Below are 27566 nucleotides of genomic sequence, written 5' to 3' on the forward strand. Positions count from 1 at the left end.
GAGCCCCCGTCGCCGCGCCGGCCCGAGCCGCCCCGTTCCCCCCGAGCCGCCCCCGCGCGGGGCGGGCGGCGGCGGGCGGGGGCCGGCCGTGGGGGAACTGTCAGGGCCGCACGTTTCCAGCCGCATTACGTGAACAAATGGCGGGGGTGCAGCCAGCCCAGCCAGCGGGGCTTGTGTAACTTTGCGAGCGTGCCAGCAAGTTTAAAGTCCCTGGTCTCTCCTCCTCCTCCTCCTCCTTCCCTCGCTTCAGACACCACCGCGGGCCGGAGGACGAAGAGAGGCTGATTGTTTGCTCCGGGTCCCATTCGCATCCCCTCGCCTATAAATACCGGGGAGAAGAAAAGCCACTCTCGCCGCCTCCTCCGGGCCGGGTTTCCTTTCCGACGGCCCGACCTGCCCGACGGCACTTTCCGGGTGCCGCAGCGCCTGAGACCCCGCTGCTCGCCCCGACCCTTCCAGAGGCGCAGCCCGCACGCCCCGGCCTCCCCGCACCGCCCCCCCGCTCCATCTCTAGCAGGAAAGGCGCCCCTCGCTCTCCTCTCTTTCCCCCCGCCCCATTCCCTCCGGGTTTCGCCCGTATCTACGCCGTGCCGAAGCCCACGAAAGACGAGAAGATGCGTTTCGCGCCGCCGGGGCTCCTGCTCGCCCAGCTTCACGCGTGCATCTACTGGAGCTGCCTGTGGCCCGCCGGCTGCCAGCAGCAGCCGCCGCGCCGGGATACCCCGCCGCCCCCCGCCGCCTGGAGGCAGCGGATCCAGTGGGAGAACAACGGGCAGGTGTACAGCCTGCTCAGCCTGGGCTCCCAGTACCAGCCCCCGCGGCGCAGGCAGGCGGCGGAGGCGGCGGGCAGCCCCATCCTGCTGCTGCGGAACAACGGCACGGCGCTGCCGCGCAGAGCCGCCGCCCGCGCCTCTGCCGCCGCCGCGCCGCCGCCGCCGCAGCAGCCCCCGCCAGCCGCCGGCAGCCGGGGCGGCTCTGGCGCTCGGCACTGGTTCCAGGCCGGCTACCAGGCTTCCTCCGGGGGTCGCGCCGCTGCCGGGCAGCGGAGCCCGGCGGCCGCCACCTCCGCGGCCCGGAGCGCCTCCTCGGGAGCGCCGCGACCCAGCGCCGCCGCCAGCCCGGCCGGCGGCACCGGCACCGACGGCAACGGGAGCAGCACCGGGGCCGGCAGCCTGCCGCCCCTGAGCAGCTTCAGGCCCGGCCGGGAAGATGTCATGGTAGGAGACGACCCCTACAACCCCTACAAGTACACGGATGATAACCCCTACTACAACTACTACGACACCTACGAGAGGCCCCGCCAGGGCAGCAGGTACAGACCCGGCTACGGCACTGGCTACTTCCAGTACGGTAAGAGCGCTTCTTTCCGCCCGTCCCTCCCGTGCCCCGCCGCACCATCCGCTGGCCCCGCGCACGCCGGTCCCGGCGGGATGAGCTGCGCGGGTCCCGGCCCTGCCTGGCCCTGGCTCGGGGCAAAACCTGGCCGGGCAGGCGCTCGCCCGGCGCTCGGGCTGCGGGCAGCGCAGTGCCCGCGTCCGGGACAGGGGCGAGATGCCGATAAGCCCACCTCGGGTTCCGGGCGTCGTGCTTGCGGTGGGGTGTTTGGGACAAGCCTGAGCAAAGGAGAATGCGAGGTTAACGGAGAGCAAGGGTCCGTAGCAAAACGGCAGCTCCTAACGACTGGGATGGTAGCCAAATATTTGCAAACGTGTCCTGGGTTGATCTTGCTGTTATGTGGTTGGTTTGATGAACTGCAGGTCTCCCTGACTTAGTCCCGGATCCCTATTACATCCAGGCGTCCACATACGTCCAGAGGATGTCCATGTATAACTTGAGATGTGCTGCCGAGGAGAACTGCTTGGCAAGGTAGGCATCGTCACGAGATTTTGCCAGTTTGCCATGGGTTGCCGTGCTCCTTTTTCCACCTGTGAGCACGGTGTAGAGTGGAGAATGGTGAGGCTGGAGGGCTCAAGGAAGCCCTCTGTAACCTTCCAAATATGTGGTAGATGGTAAAGTATGCACATCAGAAAGCGATCCTGCCATATTAGAGAGACAAGCTGCAGTTCTCCTGAAGAACCTACATGCTGTGAAAAGTTGTATTACAGGTTTCTATTGTCAGGTTCACTTGAACATTTCTGAATTTTGTGAAATGGAGGCATCAAGAAAACCACTTCAATCTGTTGATTTTCATTTCCTTCCTCTACTCCCACAAGATCATATGTAACTCCATTAAAACAAAACAAAACAAAACAAAACACAAAAAACCCCCAAAACAAACAAACAAAAAAAACCAAAACCCCAAAACCAAAAAAAAACCCCAAAAACAACAAACACTTAACCAGCACAGTTGCACAGTTTACTATTAAGATTATAATAAGCTAATTGTTTTTGGGCCTATGCCTTTTAATGTCTCCTAAAACTGAAATCCCTCTCAAAAACTGTTTCTTAAGGGGTTGAAATAACAACTTTGTTATGAAGTTAGGTCTTGTCCAGTTGGCAAAGAGGGATTTTTCCTGTTTTGTTTGGAAAGAAATCAACATGGCTGTTTTTAACCATTTTAACTTGTTTGATACCTTATCATGCAAAACAGATTTATTTATTTACCAGCATCATTAATTTATGTCAGACTGTTTCAGGGTCATGCTTGCTCTTCACTTGCAGAAAAAAGAAAACACTTCATAATAAGCAGTATTATTTTGCTAGCTTCAGTAAAGACTCCTTGAAGTGCTCTTGCTGGCTATGAGTTGATTAAAATATTCCAGTATTTGAAAGAGTGTAGCTCTTGTAGAATAGGAAAACACAGCCTGATTCATATACATATTAGGGTTTTTTTACAATGGAATCAAACATCTGTTGTGTGATCTTGCTACACAGGGAGTTATTTTGGTTACCAGCAACTAATAAAATCATGCTTTTTGGTACTAGAGTAATTTTACAGCTCAGCAGTGATCTTCATAGATGGAGTCAGTCAGTGGTCAAACTTCCGTTTATAAAATTAAAACCAGATCTGATCTTACTGAGGTCTTGGTCTGACACCAGGCATTTCCACACTACATGGAATTCCTGTGTGACTTTCCAATGCATGAGGCTTGTGGGGCCTGAAAAGGTCTCTGCTATCAGTTACTTCTGAGACAATATAAAGCATTTTTCAAAGTATTTCTTGCATATACTTATGGCTTTTTCCTGTGTTTTCTTTGACTTGCATGGTTGCAGTTCAGCTTATCGAGCAGATGTTAGAGACTATGACAATCGTGTGCTCCTGAGATTCCCCCAAAGAGTCAAAAATCAAGGCACATCGGATTTTCTGCCCAGCAGACCCCGTTACTCATGGGAGTGGCACAGCTGTCACCAGTAAGTGAAGTGCTCAGTATGCCATCTTCTAATTCTTTTCACTGACAAATTGTCACTTACAAGGGACATTGTCTAAAAATAAAGTGAAGCAGAGAGAGATCATGGGGAAACTTTGGCATTTTACTATCTGATTAATTTTATGTTGTGGTAATTATTCTTTGCATGTAGTGATAATTACTCTTTATACAGACACATGAAACGAAGATGGATACAAAGCTTGTCCATCTGAATGAAACTCTTACAGAGTGTAGATTAACATAAATACAAGTCTGAAATGAGATTTGACAGTAGCACTTTGTCTTTTTATTTTACATATGGTCTACTTACATTTAAGCATAATCAGTAAATAAAAGTCCCAACCATGTTAAAATAAATAGAAACCCTAAAATGTACATTTATTAGCATATTCCCTTTAATAACACAGTGACCCATATTTCCTGAGCTGAATTTAATGAGCTAGTTCTTCACAAGAAATGGATTGATCAATTTGGGAAAGGAAAGCTACTGAGTTGACTGATCCCATTATCAATAACATTATGTATGCATATGATGATATTTTTACAGAGCAGCATTGCTCTAGAAGTAGTATATTAGCTGGAAACACAGCAAGGGAAATGTAGTAGAGCATTTTCAACATTTTGGGGGCAGGTAATACCTCAAACTTGTACCTTTTCAGGAAACTCATATGCAGGAGTTTGCAGGTATGTTCCAATTTTTGCTACTTCTCAGCAGGAGCAGTTGTAAAATACCAGAACTAATTACTCAGAATACTTACTTTCACCCTACGTAAAATACAACTCTGCTGCTACAGGTACATAAATGATAACTTAATCTTTTTTTTTAAATGATATGCAATGTAGATCTGAAGGTCTCTGAGCCAATGGAATATTTTTCTCTAGGTTCAGAGGCTTTAGGCACTGAATGAAAAATCACTATCATTAAAATAAATTCTGTCAAAAAAGACTCATATTATCAGTTTATAAATCTTGCAAGCATCAGAAAGCTGAAACTAAATCAAACCTGACAAAAAAGCCTCCACAAATGCTTTAGTTAACCTCTATTCCTAAAAAAAACCCCTTCAATAACAAAATATCCCCCAAACCAATAAGAAAAATCCCCCAACCCTAGTGCTTACAAACTTGGTAAATGGATTAAATGGGTAGGTAGCAGTTGAAGTTTTCTATTTGTTGAAAAGCACTTTCTTACTGTGCTGTGATAGCCCAGCTATCACTGTCCAGATGCAAAGTGTCTCTGATGTTCAGTTCTTGGACAGAAAATACATTGGCTACAAAAAATGCATCTCTCGTGATCATTTCCATAACAGTGAAGTAAACTCATTTGGAAATGAACTCTAACTGCCAATTACTTCGGCTAGCTATCAGACCTCAGTGTTTGTTAGTCACCATCATCTGTGGACCGGTTTTAGTGGTCTGGATGTGCCTGCTTGTGAGGCTCCTGTGCTGCTTTGTTTTACCAATATATTTGAATTTTGTTTAATTAGGCCTTTTTCATATAACTCTTGAGCTGAAGTCATTCAAAAGTAACAGTAGCCAAATGCTGCAAAGACACATTATTAAATAAACAAGCAAATGCAAGTTTATTTTCCCACACATTTGGAAAGAATGAAATTACAATATGAGGTGTTGAAACTCCACAGTAAGAGCTAGAAGTCACTTTGTGTGAATGCAAGAAAAATTCTCACTTTGCACAAATCAAAAGGATACACAATCCTGAAACAGAGACAGCATTAAGTATAGACTGTAAAATTAGTTGATATTGAATGAAATTTGCATTGCCAATACACAGAAGCTGATTTCTTTGTGCAGATTTTATCTTCACCAATGTTAGGAAAGTGTTACATTGTCTCAGGGCCACAGAAATATGAAACCAAATTGTTGGGATTTTGCTAGTAAGTAGCAAACTTCCATGGAATTTACAGTATGTAAAGTAAGCATTCCTAGCAAAACTCTGCTTAAAGGCACTTATAAGATACTCAATTCAAATTTGAACTACCTAATACTTGCTATTGTTATTGAAAAAGAGGTGAAACAGAAAATTTTGGAAAAACAGTGCTGCTATGAAATCTTTCCCATAACAAATTAAAACCTATTATTTATTCATAGATTATGACAGGTAGTATTTGAAAATGAATATATTTGAGTGGTCATTAGTAGGAAAGTATACTAAAATACAAGTTTTGGGTAGTAAATAAATTTTGTCCAGATTTAACAGGATGTAGACCAAATAGGAATATGTGAAAATGTTATTGAAAGGATCTGATCCATCTCCAATAATGTATCTATGGTTTAACAGACACTATCACAGCATGGATGAATTCAGCCACTACGACTTGTTGGATGCAAACTCGCATAGAAAAGTTGCTGAAGGACACAAAGCAAGTTTCTGCCTTGAAGATACTTCCTGTGATTATGGATATTACAGGCGGTATGCATGTACAGCACACACACAGGTAGGAGCTGCTTTGGAGACAACCAAGTGTCTTTCCCCTTCCTAGTTTGTATCTGGATAACTTTTCTGCCAATATCACCTGATGCCCTAAATTAGCTGATGCTCTAACTAGCTTCTGGAATTCTCCATTACAGAGACCAGATACTGACCTGGAGACTGATAATTCACCCATGTGGCATTAACTGTGGGTTTCTTTTATTAAAGAGCAGTGACACTGTCTAGTGCAGCAGCACTGGTAACTGAATTATATTAAAACACACCACAAGTTCTTGTGGCAGTGTGACTGGTCAGGCTTGCTAAGGGGAACTTCGTAGAGAAGCTGTTCCAAATGTTCTTCCCCCCAAACTGACCTCCTTGGCTGGTGCCAGAGTTCATAGGTGGTATTTTCTCCCTTATGGAGTCTGAAGCTGTAAGGTGCTGGATTCCATGAACATCTGCAGCTGCTGGCTGGCAGTCTGCCACAGAAATCTCAGAGTATTGTTCTGTGCTTGTACAGCAGGAGGCTGTTGAAGAGGATGGCAGCTGTGTGGATGTTATGACGGGTTGTGCCACAAACGTAAAGCCAGGTGCCAGGGCTTATTAGGAGAACATGGAAAATGGAACATACCATTATGATAGACAAATCCATGCAAGACTTGAATATTCCATCACCACCTTGCAGAACTGCTAAAGAAAAGCTTAAAAAATCCTAACCAGCCAACCCCAGCAGAACCAGGTTGATCAGCAGTGTAGTATAGCTAAGAGATTTCATAGACTATCCCATTAGAAAAACGAGAAGTAAGACCAAAACTTGATTGATTTTGGATTGAAAGAGGAAATTATTGATATTTACTGACAATTGTTGATGGTTCTGACAATATATGAATTGAAGACCTGTCAGGCAACAGCCTGCAGAGATCAAAAATCTCCATGGGCTTAAGAAGAATAAAGACAAAGTAATGGATGTTATTAAACACAAAAATCTGATGGTACCCCATGCCTTAAATGCAGTTAAATGCCTGGTGGAAGGAATTTGCCTGACATTACACATCCCATTCCTTATGTTCTTTTCTAGTTAAGCATCTCTGCTGAACACTGTCAGAGACATGACACTGAACTTTGATGGATCTGTGGTTTAACTCAGTGTGGCCATATGTACACATGTATCCCTTATTTTGCAGCTCTTAATCTAGAAGGTAGTTATTCTGCCAAAGAGAAATGACAGCTATGTTTCACTGGCTGACGTGTCCACATTTGAATTTTAACTATAATGAATGATCTGCCATACACAGAGACTTTGAAGAGGTTTTATAAATACCTTTTCTACTTCTGTAGACTATGACATCTAACTAAGCAACATACATATTTTACAGCTGGAGTATTTGTCTCACTAGAATCATGGCTGTGTCAGCATTTCCACTGGAAGCCCATATTTCAGGGGTTTGTAATTGGACTGTAAAACTTTCCTCCAGCCTCAGACTTGGCACAAATGTCCGAGTGTCTGAGCTGATCACCAGCTGGGTCAAGAGGGAATTCCTGCAGGAATTGGGTTTTCTGCACTCTGTATATTGCCAGAACAGATCAGGTCTGCTGAGAGCAATCTGTATTGGCCACAGTCAAAGATACTAGGTTTGAACAACATATTCATATGTGAGAATTCTTACTAATGTTCCTAACGACAAAGAATTTTTCAGAAAGATGCATTGGGAATAAAGGCTACATTTTCAATTCCCTCAGATTCTTGTGCCACTGTTTGCCTGAAGAGACACCATTTCCATGGAAAGCTCAATGTGAAAATAGCTCTTTACCCTACTATTCGAAGATAGCAGTTGGGCAGAGTACATCTATAGCAAAAAGTTACATCATTCCTAAAGCACAGTGAGAGGTTCCAAACTGGTGATCAAGTCTGTTTGTACTCATGACCTCAGAAGATATTCACTTGACATTTACAGATACTTACCTCCAGTCTTTGGTCAATTTTTATTGTATTCTGGTCTTATGTAAAGAACAGGAAATAATAACATCAACAGTTTTTTATAAAAGGAGTACTGTAACAAGTGATTATAAGAAAATAGATATACCTCACAGATGAATAATTGTCAATATTATACGTGTTTTTTATCCAGTAGTACTAAAGGGCAGTCTATAAAGTGGTTCACTAGACTTAGGCATTCTAGTTTACACACATAAATAAAATACCAACTAAAAATAAGACTCATTTTCTAAGGCAATTTTCTAAGTGAACTGTGATAGTCAAGTGAACTTCAGTCTGAGTGTCCCTAATGTCTAGAATGTCACTGTTTCTACAGATTAATGGTTTTTTACATCCATGTTAAATTCATTTTTAAGGGTCTGAGCCCTGGCTGCTACGACACTTACAATGCTGACATAGATTGCCAGTGGATTGATATTACGGATGTAAAACCTGGAAATTACATTCTGAAGGTAAGTGTATTGGGAATGGGGAGGTTTGGGATTTTGTAGGAAGTTTTTTTTCTATTTAAAGAAGCAAATGATTTGCATACATCCTTTAGCATGTAAGTTAACAACTGAAACATGGCAGTAGACAGCACTGTGCTTTCTCCCCTCCAGGTGAGTGTAAATCCCAGCTACCTGGTGCCTGAATCTGATTACTCCAACAACATAGTCCGCTGTGACATCCGCTACACGGGCCACCACGCCTATGCCTCTGGCTGCACAATTTCACCGTAAGTGCCTCCCCACTGGTGGTTTTCCTCTCACTGTGCCCCACTGGTAGCATTTTGTTTTGTGGGTTTTGGGAATTTGAAGATCTGTGGGAATTTTGCCTTCACACTTGTGCTGTTGGAGTATGTAACACTTTCTAAAACTCCTGTCTGGTCTGCTAGATAATGACCTCTGGCTCACACATCTTCTTTGTACTTGCACTAGGACCTTTCAAGGATCATTTAGTACCCTTTTACGCCACCCACACACAACTGAGCAGCTGCAGTGCTCTTTAAGACACTCTGCAAAATCCCACACGTGTATGTTACTTTGCTGCTACACAGCAGCAACGCTCCCTGAAACAGTTTTTTCACACATCCTCCGTTTAGTTTTGATCTTTAAAAGTTTAAACAATGCCAAAATTATGCCTTTCTTACATTTTTTCCTCCAAAAAGGCAAATTTATTTAATAAATGTCCTCATGGTAGATCTACTCTACCTTAGTATCTGTGGATACAGAGAAAGCAGACTCTTCTGTAACACAGAGGTAAGCCGTTCTCAGAACACTGTGTAAGTTGATCATATGAAGTATTTATCCAGAGACTTCATTTGGATTCTATAAGGAGTGAGTATTAACATTGTAGAGAAGATCATATCAAACAAATCCCAGAGCAGTAAGTGAAAAGTAAAGCAAACGACCAGTGTAGTCTTCTATAAGAGTATCAGTGAAACAGACTGAATTAATGTGACTTGCCTCATTAGCCTGTAAAATATTCATTCCTCACTTTGCATTAGGAAATCAGTACCTAAATGAGGCAAACTTATGCTTCACACTTTTAACTTCTAATTTCCCTATCTTACCTCTGAAAATGCTACTGAGTACATAGAATAATAGGTTGGAAAAAGTTGGAAAAGACCTTTTAGATCCAGCCATCAGCCTCGGATCACACCATGCTCACCACTAAACCATGTTCTCGAGCGGCATATTCGTACAGCTTCTGAACCCTTTCAGGGTTAACAGCCCCACTCCACTTCCCTGGGTATTCTGCTCTAATGCTTTATGACCCTTTATGTGAAAAAGTTTCCCCTGATAGCCCATCTAAACCACCCCTTGAGGCCATTTCCTCTCATCTTATCTCACTGGCTAGGTGGGAGAAGAGACCAACCTACACCTCACCACAGCCTCCTCTCAGGCATTGTGGAGAGTGATGAGATCTCCCCTCAGTCTCCTCTTCTCTAGGCTAACACCCCATATATACATGTATATATGTACACCATACTTTAAATCTCTCTAAGGCATGTATTCATACAGGGCTAGGAAACAAGATGTCTGTTACTCTTGGCTGACCTGTGCTTTCAAGATGACAAGTGGGTACTTAGCAGTTCCTCTTTCTCTGCATGCCTGCTCACCTGCATAAAATTATTTCTCCTCTTTCAACAGATACTGAGAAAGATGCAAGAAATGGATGAGATGGTGCCAAATGTTTTGAACTGAAGTATCATTATACAAACCTCACTAGGATGCAAACACTATAGAAACAAAACTACAGAACATACACCGATACACCCACACACCTTATGTGACTTTGAAGCACTTTTGCTTCTCAACCAAAACTTAACTGGATTTAAAGAATCTAAATTGTCATTACCTGTATTGCTATTGAAACGTGTGAAACTGGTGCTTCATGTAGAGATATTTTAAATTTTAATAATCTAACTCATTCATGAAAACATGGGACCATTTCTTAGCTCCTTCAAATTTGGAGTTTACATGATAACAGACTTGAGTGGGAATATTACTGGTGAATGAGTTGAACATATTTTAAAAGGTAGAAAAAATGTATGCAAAATGAATTAAATAAAACTCAAGAGAAAGTACTGATGTCAGCTATCTCAGAAAATACCATAATGAAAAACAGACTAAGAGTAATGATATATTACCATTAAAAATCCTTGCTAGGACACATTGATATGAAAGAGGGAAGTATGTTCAGTTTTCAAGGAATATTAACATATAGCAGAGACATGCATATATATTATATATATCAGTTATACCCCTGCAAGAAAAGTTATGTTTACATTTTTAATACATTAGAAGTTTTTCCATTTTCTTAAGTGAAAAACAGATGGGGTTTTGAAATACACCTTTCATCTGTGAAAATTAATTAAAAAGCTTACCCACCTTTATATGTTCATGAAATTTTTCAAGGTGGGACTTTTAAAAAACTTCTGCAAACTTAATGTGGATAAGAAATACCTGTCAGGAAATGGGCTCCTGGAGATGATGAAGAGTCTCTGATGTGGTCATCTGTGAAAAACACCCAACTTGAACAGGTTAACCATCAAAATAATACAGGCAATTAACTCAGGTGGCACCACAAACAGAAGTAGGTCAGATTATCTTACAAAGTATTTTTAGTGTGAAGAAAACCTACTACCCGCTTCCCCCTTAAGTACTGTAGTTGACTTTAAAATGTATATCTCAGTATTCAAAATAACAAAGTTGAAAATATACTATATAGAGAGGAAGAGCAAAAGTCAGTGTATTTAACATCCTACTTTAGGCTGTTCAGGAACCAAAGGCATTTTTAAGGGATAGAACTTCCAGCCCAAATTAATATTTTTGCTGAACTGCTTAACTGGTGCTGGGTATACTACTCCTCCTCCCATCCCCAAATAATTTTGCTTTTGCAGTGCACCCTGCTGTAAACTACAGTAGCTGTGATTCTTGTTTTAAACTGTGAAATGACATATCACAAGGGGATCTGGCATTTTTCTTTTCAGAGATTTCTGATCGTGTAAAATGAAGAATCTACTTTTAGAACAATGGAACCTAGAAATATTGATCGTCATTGATTAAATTTCATCAGCAGTTAAAAACATCTAATGAAATATTGGAATCTCAGTAAATTAGGATAAAAAAGGAAAATAATGTGCTATTCAATATAGTTGAAAATGAAAAATCTGAGCAGTACGGAGAGGTTTTATTATCACTATTGAGAATGCTTCAAGCAGTATTTGGAAATATTTTATGCATTAGAACCCTATGGATTTGGAAGTTCGATGAATTACCATAATATCCTTCAAGGATCAGCTGTTCTTTAGTACATTTATTTATTTCCACCTTAATCATAACCTGGTTACAAATTTGCACAATTAGAACTTAAAAAGAACATGAGATCCAGCAACCTGGTGATTACTACCCACCAGTGGGAAAGGGTGAGGAATAATGTAATTTATACCTGCAGGTCCCTTTCTGTTTGCTGCGAGATCTGTTTTAGCAGTCCGTAACCAGTACAGGCAATGAACAGAAGCAAAATTTGGAAACTTGATTTATGGGAAAACCATTTGTTACATATGTCTGCAAAAATGACGGCCTGTTTAAAGTCTAGGCTTCTGAAATCTCAGCCCAAAGAGTTCTTAAGAGATGTTAAGGGATGCAAGTGCATTCACCTTTCTACAGATTTAAGTCAAAATTGGGGTCAAAGTCCTGAGAGCAGCTTGGGCAATGGACACAAAAGCTACTGAATGGAAGTCACATTGTGGGCATGGCCTGCTTCCTGGGAAGAGGTGGTGTGCTCATACCTCATTGTGCCTGATGCTGAATGTGGGATATGAGAGCACTAACTGGAGATGGAGCAGCCGCAGGAAGGGGGGGTACCCCTCACTCATGACACACTCACCTGCTCACACGTCTGTGCCCAAACTACTTGCAGAACTCCACTGAAGTCAGCAAAGGGGCCAGAGGGCCTTGAGCATTTGTGTAGGTGGAACAAGTGGGAATGGCCTCATTTGGAAAGGTGTTGAATGCTGTAACTTTGAATATTGGGGATATTGGAGCTACGAAAATGTAGCTTTTTTTTTTTTCCGTAGCAAAATATTGTATTTGTTTTGAAATGTGTGTTAAGCAACATGACATTGATGTACAATAGCATAAAAATTGCTTAAGACATGAACAGAAAAACAAGAGATTTTAGGATTAAAAAAAATGAAGGAATTTGACTTTAACCCTGTCTAACTATAGTAAATCACAATGCAGTGGAAAAAGTTTATTATAAAGCATGTGTAGAAGTAGTCCTAAATAGGGGAGCACCAACCAATATTTTCGATATCTTGGCTCTGAAGATTTGACACCTTACTTTTGCGTACTGGAATAGTTTTGGGATTACATGCATTTTTTGTTCAAAAACATTTTTAAAAACTATTTTGGTAGAAGTTTTTATTTTTACAGCAAATTATATTTGGATTCCATTTCAGACATTGGGATTATTCCCTTATCTTTGAAAAGCATATTGACATTGGTTGCAGTGGGAGCAAAACCAGATTTAAATTTTGTGAGATTTCCACTCTGAATTTGCTGTCATACAGTCTCAAATTTCTTGAAAAGCCAGAATGTATAAGTATGTGTGAAACAATAACCTCCCATATTTCAAATCTTTTCTTAAGAACTGCACATAAGGAACATGATGTATATCAGGCTCATCAGAGGAAGGGTTTGTTATATATTTTTTTTAATCCTGAAATACATTTTATATTTGTGTATTTCTAGACAAAAGTGTAACAAAAATGACAGATTGGTCACCAGTGGAACCAAAATATTGTGTAGATGACATTTTTGTGTTAGGAAAAGTCTACTTGTTTTTTCTCTGCTCCAGAATGAAAGCACATATCAAATGTACCTTCTATTGTCATTCATGTATTGTTTGCAGTGTGCTCATTCAAAACCAGCAGGGTGGTTTTCATAAATGAGACATTGAAAGGTGGTTTATCCTGTGTCTCACATTTACGCCAAAAAGGCATTTTCATTTTCTCCAAATCTTAAAAGGTGCTGAAAGATTTTAACTTGAATTAAAACCAAAGAGTATGTAATTGGGAGGTTTTTATTATGCAACTAAATGCTACAGATACAGTGAAATGCCACTTCTTTTTGCAACTTTCTTGATGAATTTCCATTATTTCCTTCACTTTTCTTCAAGGAGTCTTAATTTCAGTAACTTTGCATCTTTACCTGAAGAGCTCTAATTTATAATATTCAGGCACTAGCTTTGTATTCTTCATTGCACTTTCATATTCTTGTGTTACATGCCCGTATTATGGTTGCAAGTTTATGTGAAAATGACTTGAATAAAATGTTTCAAGCGTTCTCCTTGTCGAAGTATTACACTTACTGTATAGGCCAGATCTATCTCTCAGTGAGAAGGCTTCAGTTAAGGTTGTTATGTCTACATGAAAATGAAGAAAATTCTGTATTGCAGACGTGGTGTGAGAAAAAATGTCACAAGAAGGTAGAAACAAGAAATTTTTCAAGGCAAAAATTTTGTACTACACAAAGGATTAACATATCAAGGCTTAACAGGAAGAGGCATATGATTCATCTGGACACACAATTTCCATACCATATCTGTCTTGGTAAAAACAGGAACTTAAAAAGGACTTTCAGAACTTCTGCTCCAAAAACTGCTCTCACAGAAAGGACATAACAGCAGTACATGGTAGGAAGTCTATGTACTCTAGAAAACTGACTAACACATTAAGCATGCAGTTACTCCAAACACATTTTATCCTGATATTTACATCTTCTGAGTACAAGCTAGTGTCCTGCTGCCTCTTCAATCTGCATACTAAGCTGAGCAAACAGTCTGAGTTGTGAAGCATCTCTTGTCCCTTCACTGAGGGACTACTAGAGAAGAGCATGGTTAAAAAGCTTGGAGACTTGTTCTAATAAGAAATCATCAGACACTTAAATATCAACTAACTGCCACTCTTGGCTTCATGTAAATGCAGACAAAACCAATGTAATATCTTTTAAAATTCATACAATAAATGTAGAATTATTTCAGATATAAGCCACTTTGTGTAATGTTTCTCTATGTAAAAAGTATTTCCTATCCTGCTACTTATTAGAGCTAAGAGCTTTATATGGAGAATTTCTCCATGTGATATTCCTAGAGCACAGAACCTGGAGTGGATCAGAATCTGTACAAATACAGAAATGCAGTAAAAATTGCATATGATAATTGCAGAAAGTATATTCATATCTATTGAAATTAAAGCATCTCCCAGTTCCCAAGTACCTTCTACACCATTCTGCTCATTTTTACATTAGATCTCCTGCCTAGTATCACAAAATGATCTATCATCAGTCTAGATTTGCAAAGCAGCTCAACACTTTCATTCAAGTAAGTATTGCTGTAACTAAATTTTTATTCTAGCCCCATTTTTTCTGATCTAATAATTCCATAAAAACTGATTAAAGAGATGTTTATGTCCGTTTGGAAGTCCAGAAAATGGTCCCATCAATTGTACATCCATTTGCTATTGAAAAAAAAATCACATTTAAACTAGTGATGACTGTTTTAAAAGATTGAAAAATCTGAGATTGTTTTGTTGGTGAGCCTGAAGTTGTGCACCTGAAGCAGCCTAGTAGTATCTGACCGTATGGTATGTTCCTGGCTAAAGACATTTGTTCTGTGGTATGGTACTGAACTGAAAATCATGTTTCTTAACATTTTTAAGACTAAACATCCCAGAAAGAAATAACTTCCTATGTCACCATAAAAATAATATGCTAGTACTTTGTGAGAGGACTCTGTCTAAACAGTGTTACAGATGGGAATTAAGTTAAAATCATATATGCTGAACATGTTATGTTGTTACAATGAAGAGAAAACATTAGTCTAAACTTTATCAACAACCCCCAGGCAAGTTCACTGGGTTTTTCAGTTCACAAATAAATTGCCCAGTTACACGTCACAGATATTATCAAGTCTTCACCATCACTACTCATTTATATAATGTATTAAGGCTGTGATCCAGGTGAGTCACTAAGCACCAGCAAAAAGTAGCAGTAACCCATTAAAATACGAAGTAATGCCAGTATCCTAATCTCTTTTCTCATTCATGTTCAGTGCTTTTTCTTTTCTTTAAAGTATGAGCTCAGAGGTATTTTTGAAGAAAAAATTTAAAAAGGATGTTTAGAAAAGTCAGGCTTCCTTAAGGGAGAATTCTGTGGCCACAAATTACAGCTGTAATAATGCAGTAGGAAACTTGCTCAAATCGCAGGATAAACCAATGCTCCTAGATCATTTAAACACATGCAAAAAAGCACTATAGAACATTGGTTTCTAAGAGTCTTGACGTTTTTTCCAAACTATTTGCAATCTTTAAGTTTTTGATCCTTAAATAAGGTACTCATCTGCTAAAAAAAAGGTAAGCTGTCCATGAAAAACTGTTACAGCTGATGACATCTACCAAAAGACATTTCTCTTGCCTTACACTGGAAGCAGAGAAGTCACATACCAAACCTTTGCTTGGTGTTACATTCATCTAGGATTTATTTACTGGTTTCATTTAAAGCATTAAGAATTAAGATTTGCATCTGAAAATCTTGAAGTTTGTGGAAAGCAGGTAAATGCATGGCTTCTTCTGTGAAATATAACCCTACAAAACAAGAGTAAACACATTTCTGTGCTTATTTTGAAACTTTTGGCCTTAAATACTGTTTCATATGGTACAGTGAAAATAACAGCAACAAAACCACTTTGAAATGGAAGGTTGTTTGAATTTCTCATTTCTCTGGGAGACAATGCCATTAAAGACAGTATTACAAACACTGCCATTTGTCCAGTATATAGGAAAGAAAGCCTAAGTGGGGCAAACCATGCCTAAATATTAATACAGAACAGACCAACCTGAAGGTTTAGTCTTCAAGAAATTAACACAAGATGGGACTTGTATAATGCAGCATTATCTGTGCTTAGTCCAAGGCAGGGATCCTCATGCTGCAGGCAACATTTTCTAATGCAGCCCAGGAGTGTGCTGGCTTTGGCTGAAAAAGACTGGGATTTTTCAGACTGCAATATGCAGAAAGGTCATCTACACCTTAAGGGATGACATGATCTACAAGTTTGCAGGGATTTAAGAGCTGACAAATCTGAAGAAAGGAAATTGATAAAGGATTATTGAACACCATAAGCTACAATATCACGAGATGTTACGGAGCTGTAAAACTGAAAGCTTGTAGAGATGGATGTTGCATGATATATCACCATGTGCTCCCTCTGTGCTTTAAGCATCCCTTTTCGACTGCTTTCAGAAATATTGGGTTAGATGGGCCCTTGGGGTGATGCAGAGCATTTCACTAGGCATCTCAAAATGCTGCATGAATAATACAGTCCAGTCATTTACCAAGTTTATGAATTAATTTGATTATGAAAGGTAACTATATTTAATTAAACAACATTATTGAAGATTAATTACATGTTCAGAATTTCATTCAATTACGTAATAGGAAAGCACCTGAAGAAGTATTCAATGAACGTTTTTGTCCTATCCCAGTCAGATGAACTCCAGTGTCAGACTGGAACTAAAAGTCAAATGTTTCTTAGTGTTCAAAGTTTTTTTGAGTTTTCACATTCTTTAAGAAAGTCCAAGACATACCTGTTGAAGAATCCACACATATCTACCAGAACAAAGTATTAAAGACACCTTTTACTTTCTTCAAGTTGGCAGTATAATCAGAGGACAGAGATCACAATTTAAAAGCATAATATTTTATTCTCTCCAAAAGTTTATATATTATGCTTACAACTGATTGACTTTTCCAGCTACCCAATACACTGATGAATTTATGAAGTCTCTTCAAGTTTAAGAATCTTTTACTTTGTCTCAGATGAGATGTGACAATACATAATATTTCTTTTGACAATCAAATTCTCATATAAAGTACATTCTTTTACATACAAAAAAATCCCTTCCAAACCCCTCCTCCAAAGAATCTGCACTATTCCTGCAGATCACCAATTATGTTCCTAAAAACCCTTTATTCATGTTAGGATATATTACACAAATTGTGGCACTACATAATGGGACTTATGAACCAACACCAATTGGCTATTACATTAATCAACAGACAGCACACAAAATGAATTAAACAATCTTGATATTTTAAGATGTAAATAATAGTTGCAATTTTGTAGGTTGCAAAGGATATGGACAATATAACAAAGATGTTCAAACAGCAGTTGCAAAAAAACTTTTTTGAACCTCCATTTACATATAGTCTAGTCATCAAATTTAATCCTTTTCCCCTGGAATGCTGTAATTTGAGACATTTGCTCTCTGCGTCTCCTGCTTGCTTCCCATGAAGGATGAAGAGGCTGCTCCAAATGTGCTTTCTTACTGTTGGAATTAGTACCCCCTGAAGCTTTTGCAAGTGGCTTCTTCTTAAGCTTTGTTTCATTTTTAAGAAAACCTGTGGAAGTACAAACCAAAACATTTACTGTATCATGAACCTTCAGGAAAGTATGCAAACTACCTTGGGATTGCAGATATTTTCAAAAATTCCATAATGAGCCATGGGGAACACAGTCATCTGAATATTCACAGTAACATCTCTTCATCTTGCAGCCTGGTAAATTGCCATTTGGTAGACTGCACATTAAGATTTATTAATACTGACTACACTCAAAATTTGTGTAGACAAACATTCAGCACAGTCTAAACTTTTTTCTTCACAATAAACCAATGACTATTACACAAAGTAACACAGTATGACTGGAATTATATCCTCAATCCAATGAACTCCAAAATGGTACCACAGAATATAAATGGAATAAAATATTCCATATGCAGGAGCTATTGAAGAAATTATTTATGAGACAAGGTACTAGTTACATATAACAATCTAGTACCTTCACCTGTGCACAAGTAACACTAACTGCTTGACAGACAGAAAAGCATTTTCTAGTGTAAACCTTATGTTAAGAATTTCTAATATAAGAAAATAGAAATAACCAACAATATCCACAGATTAAAATAAAAGTTGAACAGTTTGACCATTTTAACAACAAATGTTAAAATATAGGCCACAAACTTGGAAAGAAATAAATACATCCCATCATGAATAGACTGCAGAGGCAACAGAATTTCAAAATGTTTCTTCTGTCCTATTTTTACCAGGTTAAGTAATACCTACCTATTCTTTCATTTTTGAGAGGCTCGTCTTTAGTATTTCTAAAAACAAAAAGAGAAATTAAGATTTTTCAATAAAATTGAAAGATTAACAGACACCTGCGAATAAAGAATCATCATCACCAATACACTCATGCAATAACTTTGCAAATGTAATATGCAAGCCTCTTCAGTACTGCTCCACCCATCATGATAAAGAAGTATAAAGAGAAGTATTCAGAAATGATTGAATTTGGGTGTAGATAAAGCTAGGAACCCTATGCATAAATCAGTACTACTGTACATATAAAAAAATATGTATTGTCAAGGAAGCTTAAGAAAACTAGTAAGTAGTTTCTTTGAAAATGTTCAAAGGTTTAATTGGCTGAAATCCTCTTTGTTTAGTAAGGACTATTAGAAATCACAACCATTTCCATTACCATGACGGAGGGAGGGAATGGAGAACATAGCAAGGGGAAAAGGTTTACCTTCTGTTCTGAGATTTCTGATTGGTGGTAGACAAAGAACTGCAAAACACTGACTCCAGCTGGTTTGTTTTTCCAAGAGGCTTTCTCTCTTCCATGATCAAATTCTGTGCTGTCCTAGACACTGTGCTCTTTTCTGTCTTTATTACATTTTTCTGAACACTACCCTTTCCTTTTGTTGAAGAAAAATTATTAACTGCTACTTTTTTCTTTTTTTTCACTTTGCCAATGAAGAAATCATCATTGCTGTCACTGTCAGAATCTGATGATTCATTATAAAATCTCTCTTCAGTACTATCATCAAAATATTCCTTTTCATGGGGTTGCTCTTGGTCACTATCATCAGTTATTTCTTTTATTGTATTTAATTTGTTCATACTCATATTTTCTTTCTTTTTTTGATAGTCAAGTTTCTTTCCTGTTTTGTTTTGAGTAACTGTTTGCATTTCTACTGCCAGAAACAAAGGTTCTTCTGGAGTATATGCTCTCTCCATTTCCACAGTATTCTGCTCAGATTCACGTTCACAGAGCTCTTCAACCTTGTCAGTTTTTATTTTTGTGCCTGATTTTATTTCATGTTCACATCTTTGCTGTTTTTGAGGCTGCTTAGAAGCTTGGTCATCCAAGTTGCTATTGGAATGTTGTGCTGATTTAGGCTGTTCTTCTGACTGATCCTTTTTCACAGGAGTGGCTTTGTCTGGGTTCTTTCTTGCATCCTTAAAAGCTTTAACAGCAGCTATTTAAGGGGCAGAAAAATATTTTATTGCAGCTACAAATGAATTTACATAAGTTATTTTTATGTAATAGAATATTTTTGCAACTTATATGGGTGGTATTGAGCATATTCTGAATATCCTTATGAATCATTTACCAAACACATGGGATAAGAGATACAGAATCAACAGTATTAGGATACAGTATCAACAAAAGTGAAGGAAAACTCTTGAAAATATTATCAATTAAATACACTATGAAATTTGGGTTAAACTGTGAACTTTTTCAAAAAATAATTTGCAGTTGATAATCATGTTCACTTAGGACACTGTGTACAAAACTGCAAACTAATATTAGTTTGTTCATATATAATCAAATGGACATTTGAGATGCTCTGTTATTGATGAAGTAACTTGGTGACATAACTACTAGAACTTGATCTTTTTTAACATTAATTTTAGGTGGAAAATTACAGTTAGCAGCGAAAAGAGAAAGCCTAAATAACCAGGAAAGATACCCTAAGGACTAGGGTATTAGGATTAGCACAGTTTTCTGGGAAGATTAAGACAGTAATCTGTAAAATCTTTCAGGTGCCTTTAAAAACCCAGATATAATTATATATTTATGTTCCTGATTAATTTACATCTATTAATTTACATCCATTACATCTATTTGATTTTTAGAATTCCCATTATAAGCTCTGTTTGTTTAACACCCTATATTAAATAAATGTCATATTGTATACTGTCATATATAAAGCCATATCAATTTCAAGACACATAAATGGTTTAAAGTTTGTGGCTTGGTTCACTGCAGCTAGTTAGGCTAATCACTAATTACAGAAGCTTTTAGTTTTTGTTCTTTTGTTCATGTCAGAAACATACATGAACAAGGTAACACACCAGTAAGTTATAGATATAATAAAAAATTCAATAAAATGTTTCATACCTTTAAGTTCAACAAATCTGGGCTTTAAGGTGGGGTGTGTTGCAAGTCTTGCCATAGCTCGCTCAGCTGCAGTACAGTTCGGCTGCACAAGAAAAATTCAAAAGCATGAAGTCAACAGAACAATCAACTTACACAGGCCTGTGTCAGTTATGCTACAATGCATACTAATGTGATTCTCACCAGGAACTGAACAAGGGGAAAGCTTATGACACTAACAAGTATTTTATTTTTCATGTATTATATCATTTGAAATGCATTTAAATCTAAAAATTCTGCCTAAACATTGAAAGAAATATAGCAGAGGCAGAATGTATGGTATTTCTCAGGTACTGAAAAAGGATAACATGATTTTCTTTAAAAGCATACCAGACACATCATTCACTAATTTTACATTTACTCTTTCATACAGGAGCAAAGAAAATTCATTCATTCATTAAAAAAGAACATCACACTGGTAGAAGGCATTCTCCTTGAAGGAATGCAACAGGCTGGCAAGAATTACAGTATTAATCCCATAAAAGCTGGCAAAAAGACATAGCAGATATGGAAGGAATATACATAAAAGGCAAGGTCTAACTTGACCATAAAGACAAATAACCCTAAAGTTGATGTGGTAGGATACTGAGCTCTGTAAACTGATGCAATGAAAAAATATGATACTCTTGCTTCAGTTCTATTCAATAAAAAAAAAAAAAATTGCTTTTATTCCTACTTACTCTTTTATATACTGGAAATTACAGGTATGACACATTGTAAAAGCTCTAATTTTAAAGTTCTTGTCATCACTCTGCTTGAAAAACAAAATTAAAGCTACTGAAGATTTTTCCAAAGACAGCTCTGTCTTCTATTCTCTTTTATTTTTTGTGTAACTGTTTGTTTGTTTCCTTCTTTCTTATCTTCTTTTTTGAAAGGAGGAAAAGTAGCTCTAACAGATTTGTAAAACATATTTATCAGGAAGATGTCTTAAAGCCTGCAGTGGAATTCCCTGGGAAAGAGAGGAAAAGACATACAAAAGACATACCTTTCTCTCTTCCTCCTAGTGGTACTGCAATGGATACATGTTCAACTGTTTCTGTGATTTCTGCTATGGAAGTATCACAGCAGAAGCCACCAGAACAAACAGATAATGATATTCATTAAGAACCAGACCCAACCTGAGCAGATTTTGGTGCCATCAACTCAACAAAGCATGCTGTCTCTCCTGTCCTAAGCAATCAACTACAGCAGATGGAGCTCAAGCCACAGGTGCTACTTGGTAGATAACAAGGAGTAGAAGTGCTACTAGGTCTATCGTGGGATGAGGTTAACTTGTTTGATAGCAGACAAGATGGTGCTGTGTTTTGGATTTGTGACTAAAACATTTTAGAGTTGGTAACACATCAGTGTTTTAGTTACTGTTGAGCAGTGCTTGCATAGCATCAAGGCCTTCTCTGTTTCTTGCTCTGCCCCTACCACAAGCAAGGAACATCCCAAGGTACAGCTGATTCACATGGACCAAAAGAACATCAAGTCCTTTTCAAGTCATGATTAGCAATAAAAGCTTGAGGTAACAAAAATGAGATGTCTATGGTTATACATTTATCTTCACAAGTAACCATTATGCGAAGTGAAGCCCTGCTCTTTGGGATGTGGCTAAACATCTGCCTGCTGATGGGAAGTGGTGAATAAATTCCTTCTCCTTTCCTTGCACATACAGCTTTGATTCCCTCCTTGAACTCCTTAACTCTTATTCCTTTATCTCAAGATCGAAGTTTTTCTGACTTTGCTCTTGGAATGCTCTCCCCATCCCGCAGGGGTGGGGTCAGTGAGCAGCTGCTGGTTGCTTAGCTGCTGGCTGGGGTCAAACCACAACGCACATCATACTCAATATATCAGCAATTCACATTAAAAGCAGCTGACATGATCCACGTAAGATTGCTCAGTGATGAATATCACTTGCTTGCCATTTTCTTCCAGCAGAACCAAGTGACTATAAACAGTTATATATCCATTGCATAAAGACAGATGGAGCACTTCCCACCGTTAGTGCAGGAGAGTCACTTTCAGTACTTTGGTCTGAAGGAAACAGAGCCAAAGAAGGAACTACAAATACACCAGTGTCAGTACTTCTAAATACAGAAACATTTTATTGGTTTGCCAACCATAGATCTTCTTCTTTAACAGGTGCAAAGCAAATCCCATTTTGTAATTGTATTGCCATAGTTTTAGAGCTTACAAAATATACTCTATGGCCAGCCATATTTCATATTTGAAATGTAGAGCATCTGAGAATTCTAGTATTTTCCTTTCCCCTGAAGTCTCTGCTGCTACAACATTATTTCTTCAGGTCAAAAAAAGCTGGAAAAACGTTCTCTCTGAAGACTGTCTATATAGAACTATGAACATTGTTCATAGGTCCAAAGACAGGTCCATTTCCAAGGGCCACAGACTGGCTTATTTCCAGGCTACCTTAGCTCTGAGAACTTGAAATCTGAATTTTGATCCCAATGTGACAGTGCTGCATGCTGCCACCAGATTCTTGGGACAGAAAGCTCACATTTTTGAAGATCATATGCTATTTTCTTTGGAGATTTTCCTATAGCTGGAAAATCCATTTCTGAACTTAATTAATACACTTTTTCCCTCAGCTACTTCCTGTGGGTTTTGAAAGAATATACCATGAACTTCAGAAAGCAGCAGCAGCTTCTGTGCAACATCTGGTGTCTTTTAATTCAAGTATTTATAGAAAGGCTTTAAGCATATATAGGCCAGTCTATATGGAATAACCACATTTTTTTCCTTACAGCAAAATACTTCACAAACACTACTCACATGGATATCACCACCTAACAAACACACAACGTGATATTCACATTCTCTCAAATTTCTTATTTTTCTGTGTGTGGGGGTTTTTTTTGTTTGTTTGGTTTTTTGGGGGGTTTTTTTGTGTGTTTTTTGGGGGGTTTTTTTGGTTGGTTTTTTTGGGTTTTTTTTGTTTGTTTTTTTTTTTTTTTTTTTTTTGCATAGACCATGCTCAATTTATTTTCCCTCAAGTATTTTCCAGTATATAAAATGTCATAGAAATATAGACAATCCAGAAAAAAAACCCTAACACAGTAATGTCAACTGTCTTTACAAGCAAGAACACTTCCTCTATTTCCCATCCCTTGGATGTTTAATTAGATACTAGAATTATACACCTTTATTCTGACACACTCCTGCTACTTTTTGTATTATTTTGCACTAGTTATTTTTTATGCAAGAATGTGCTAGTACTTTCTACAGGAATGTTCTTCCTCCTTCAGTGTGTAACTGAGGCACTGGAAAGTGAACAAATCAACAGAGCAGTGTATAGTCACACTTTGCAGTGAGAAATTTTAAGTTACTGTGCTGGTTGAAGCTGAGGTAGGGCTGATGTCCTTCACAGCTGCTGGTATGGGGCTGTGTTTTGGACTTGTGCTGAACACAGGGTTGATAACACAGAGATGTTTTTGTTTCTGTTGAGCTGGGCTTACACAGAGCCAAGGCCTTTTCTGCTTTTGCATTTCCACCCTGTTGAGAGAGTTGGGGGTGCCTGGGAGGTTGGGAGGAATCACAACTGGAACAGGCGACCCCAACTGACCAAAGTGATATTCCAGACCATCTGATATCATGGTCAGTACCTAAGTGGGGGATAAAAGAAGGAATGTGGAGGACATTGGAATGATGGTGTTTGTCTTCCCAAGTCTCTGTCACATCTGACAAAGCTCTGCTCCCCTGGAGATGGCTGAACACCTGCCTGGCATGGGAAGCACTATTAATTAATTCCTTGTTTTGCTTTGCTACTGTGCATAGCTCTTCCTTTCTCTATTGAATTGTCTTTCCCTCAGTACATGAGTTTTCTAGCTTTTACCCTTCCAGTTCTCTCCCTGATCCTGCTGGTGCAGGAGTGAGAGTGAACGAGCAACTGCCTGGGGTTAAACCATCTGAATGAAGGCAGTCTCCTCTAACATTCTACCTTGGTAAATAATGCACTGTTTCTCTAAATAATATTAAAAACATCTATTATCAAACACACATGTAAGCCCCAGATAAGAGTGACAAACTTGGCAAATAGTGACAACGAATGTGAAGAGAATGGACATTACAAACTTATGAAGATAAATGCAGATTCACAATGCAAGTTTTGAGATACGCTGGAAGGAGGGTCAGGAGTTTAGAATGTTTCTGAGAGCTGGCACCACAGGGTAAAAAGGAGCAGTGTAATAAAAACATCAGGTAGAAGCTGTGTGGGTAGAACCTGATTCATTACAATGCAGGTAATAAAGTGAGAATGAGAAACTGGGTGTTTTATGGTCTCGAGGCAGATGGAATTGCAGGAGCTGAATGATATGCTTTGGTAGTATGCTTGAGACAGTAGAGTTTCAGGATAAATTAAAGGGCAACCTGTGATTAACCTTCGAACATGAAATGTAGACTTTTGTTGATTGCTTTATTCTCAATAAACTTTTTGTTCCAAGACTACTTCTGTCTGTACCCTCTCTGCTATAGTTATAATCAATAATAGGAAAGAGGTCATACTTCTGTTCTTCAACTGACTTCTGTACAAAAGGGAACTGCCTCATTATAGACCTCATCAGAAACAAGACGATTATTAGAAGCATATACCACTATAAGGACAACAACTTGAGTTTCACCTGGGTGAAAGTGCTACCAAACTGGTAATGCTTTGTGGCTCGGCATCTGTCATTAGTCAGTTATTTAAAGCAATGACATTCAAATGGAGACAGTAAGAAACCCTGCTGGGAAGTAAGGAGTACATGGCAAAAACCATGACACAGAAACCAACATTGGAGAATTTAATCCAAGTTTCTAAACTATCTATAAATGCAGTTTAATTTCAAATGTTAACAACACTCTGATTTTAAGAAGAGGAAAAAAAAAAAAAAAAGAGTCAATTCTAACTAGAGTAAGCATAAAAATGGATAACATCTAATTCTGGGCCCAAACAAGATGTTACTGCAATAGCCTTCATAGCAGCTTGGGAGAAGAGCTCTCTATCAAAAACAACAAAACCCATACAAACACCTAGAAAACCTGTCAATACACACAATCTTTACAAAACTCTAACTAGTTACAGCTGTCCTTCATAACAGCAGATGTGATTAATGTGAAGTCATGGGGCGGTTGAAGGTGCCAAATCATGGCTGCCACCCAAGTCCATTCCATGACCTCATACTACTTTGGAACAAGACTTGAGAGAAGTTACTTTCTGACTTTGAAATGCCGCTAGTTCTCCCTCTTGCTTTGTGTCTGTAGAACATACAGCATGTGATTTGTGGCCATCAGACATGGTAAAAATTTTGGTATGGGAGGCAACTGGTTAGTGGTATCATTCATGGCAGCATTGGTGTCTCTCAGCTCCTGACGACAAGTGCTTGGTTGTTGACTGTCTCACATTAATGATGACAAGTTTTTTACTCATCATCTGCCAAAACCTATCATTTTCACAATAATCTATTATGTTTTCACTCACGCTTTTACTATTTCCAACATCAAACCAAAATGATCGTACAGGTATTATGAAGTAGCCGTTAAAAGCTATATAGCATGGCAGATACATAAGCTTAATAGCATGAGAGGTGAGAAGTTCTCACAGAATTCAAATCTTTAGGGATCTCAGGAAATCATCCAAGTTTCAGCAGATTTTTTTTTAAATTGGATGATATACACTTTTTAAAATAGGCTGATAAAATTTCCATTTGAAGCTAAAAAATGTCTTAACAGATCTAAAACCTTTGCAAAAACTCATCAAGACAATGTTCTGTAATAGAACTACAGAATTAGAATGGAACAATTTGTTACAAAACATCGAGATACACAAGTAAACTTGTTTGTTATTATTTTCAATGCTTCTATTAATTTATATTGTAAATTAATATAAGCATTGGCTTACATTAATTTACTTTTTTTTATCATGGTAATTCAACCATGAAAGTATCTGAATATTTACTTTATCTATCTTGAAAGCCATGGTGGCTGACCTTGGCTGGATGCCAGGTGCCCAGTGAAGCAGCTTTATCACTCTTCTCCTCAGCAGAAGAAGAGAGAAAAAATTCAATGAAAGATTCATGGTCAAGATATGGAAAATGAGAGATCACTAACCAAGTACCACAGTGGGCAAAACAGACTCAGCTTGGGGAAATATTAATATAATTTATTGCCAATCAAATACGAAAAGGGTAATGAAAACAAAAAACGAAATCTTAGAACACCTTCCCTCCACTCCTCCGTTCTGCCCACGCTCAACTTCACTTGCCATTTTCCTCTACCTCCTCCACCCAGTGGCACAGGGAGATAGGGAATGGGGGGCTGTGGGTCAGTTCATATATTGTCTCTGCTACTCCCTCCTCAGCTGCAATGCCTGAAGCACCTCCTCCCCTCCTTCTTTATGGCTCTTCTTTCTCTCATATATTCTCACTCCTCTCTTCCCTGACTGCAATTGCTCCTGCACATTCCTTCCACTTCCTCCTCAACTCTGTTATCTCAGAGGTGCTGTCATCATGGCTGAAGGCCTCAGCCTTGCCAGTGGTGGGTCCATCCTGGAGCTGGATGGCATTGGATCCATCAGACACAGGGCAAATTTCTAGACCCTTCTCACAGAAGCCACCCCTACAGCCAACCCATCTATGAAAATCCTGCCATGCAAACCCAACACAAAACATTGTGAAGAACATTATGAAACTGAAGACCCACGGCAACATGGATCATCTTTTCACTCATCTGTAAAGCTGCACACAGTAGAAGGCAAAAGTCTGGAAAATCTATCCTAGCTTGGGCTGCCACCAGCAGCACTGACTCAACTCATCACTGCCTACCACAGACTCTTGAATCTAGCACTGAATCCATTTAGTTTCTTCCAAATACTATCAAGGTACTTACACTGCTCCAATTTTATTTGAATTTGACCAAAGCTATCCTTTTCACAAAAGATTTGTTCACTTAGATTCATGCTCCTTTCCACATT

The 27566-nt window shown here is 39.0% G+C and overlaps 2 protein-coding genes across 2 annotated transcripts in view; one reads left to right on the top strand and one right to left on the bottom strand.

The window, feature by feature from the left end:
• Positions 1-614: 614 nt before the first annotated feature.
• On the top strand, positions 615-8511 carry LOX (lysyl oxidase). Its single transcript, XM_066340068.1, has 6 exons — positions 615-1350; positions 1758-1866; positions 3214-3351; positions 5665-5821; positions 8149-8244; positions 8392-8511. The coding sequence occupies exons 1-6, from the start codon at positions 615-617 to the stop codon at positions 8509-8511; spliced, it is 1356 nt and encodes a 451-aa protein (XP_066196165.1).
• Positions 8512-17019: 8508 nt separating this feature from the next.
• The window catches only part of SRFBP1 (serum response factor binding protein 1), a 68925-nt gene continuing 58378 nt past the window's right edge, over positions 17020-27566 (bottom strand). The window contains exons 5-8 of the mRNA XM_066340021.1: positions 20582-20663; positions 18923-19655; positions 18460-18497; positions 17020-17736 (exon numbers count right to left, since the gene is read on the bottom strand). Coding sequence (XP_066196118.1) covers positions 17546-17736; positions 18460-18497; positions 18923-19655; positions 20582-20663 — 1044 coding nt within the window. The 3' untranslated portion in view covers positions 17020-17545. The remainder of the gene's footprint in view (positions 17737-18459; positions 18498-18922; positions 19656-20581; positions 20664-27566) is intronic.

Source organism: Sylvia atricapilla, chromosome Z, assembly GCF_009819655.1.
Source record: "Sylvia atricapilla isolate bSylAtr1 chromosome Z, bSylAtr1.pri, whole genome shotgun sequence".
Taxonomy (NCBI): domain Eukaryota; kingdom Metazoa; phylum Chordata; class Aves; order Passeriformes; family Sylviidae; genus Sylvia; species Sylvia atricapilla.

Bases quoted from the DNA above. Each gene is read 5' to 3' on its own strand.
- LOX (XM_066340068.1), top strand. From the start codon at position 615: ATGCGTTTCGCGCCGCCGGGGCTCCTGCTCGCCCAGCTTCACGCGTGC. The intron at 5,822-8,148 runs GTAGGAGCTGCT...TTCATTTTTAAG, and splicing joins CATGTACAGCACACACACAG to GGTCTGAGCCCTGGCTGCTA. The intron at 8,245-8,391 runs GTAAGTGTATTG...TCTCCCCTCCAG, and splicing joins CTGGAAATTACATTCTGAAG to GTGAGTGTAAATCCCAGCTA.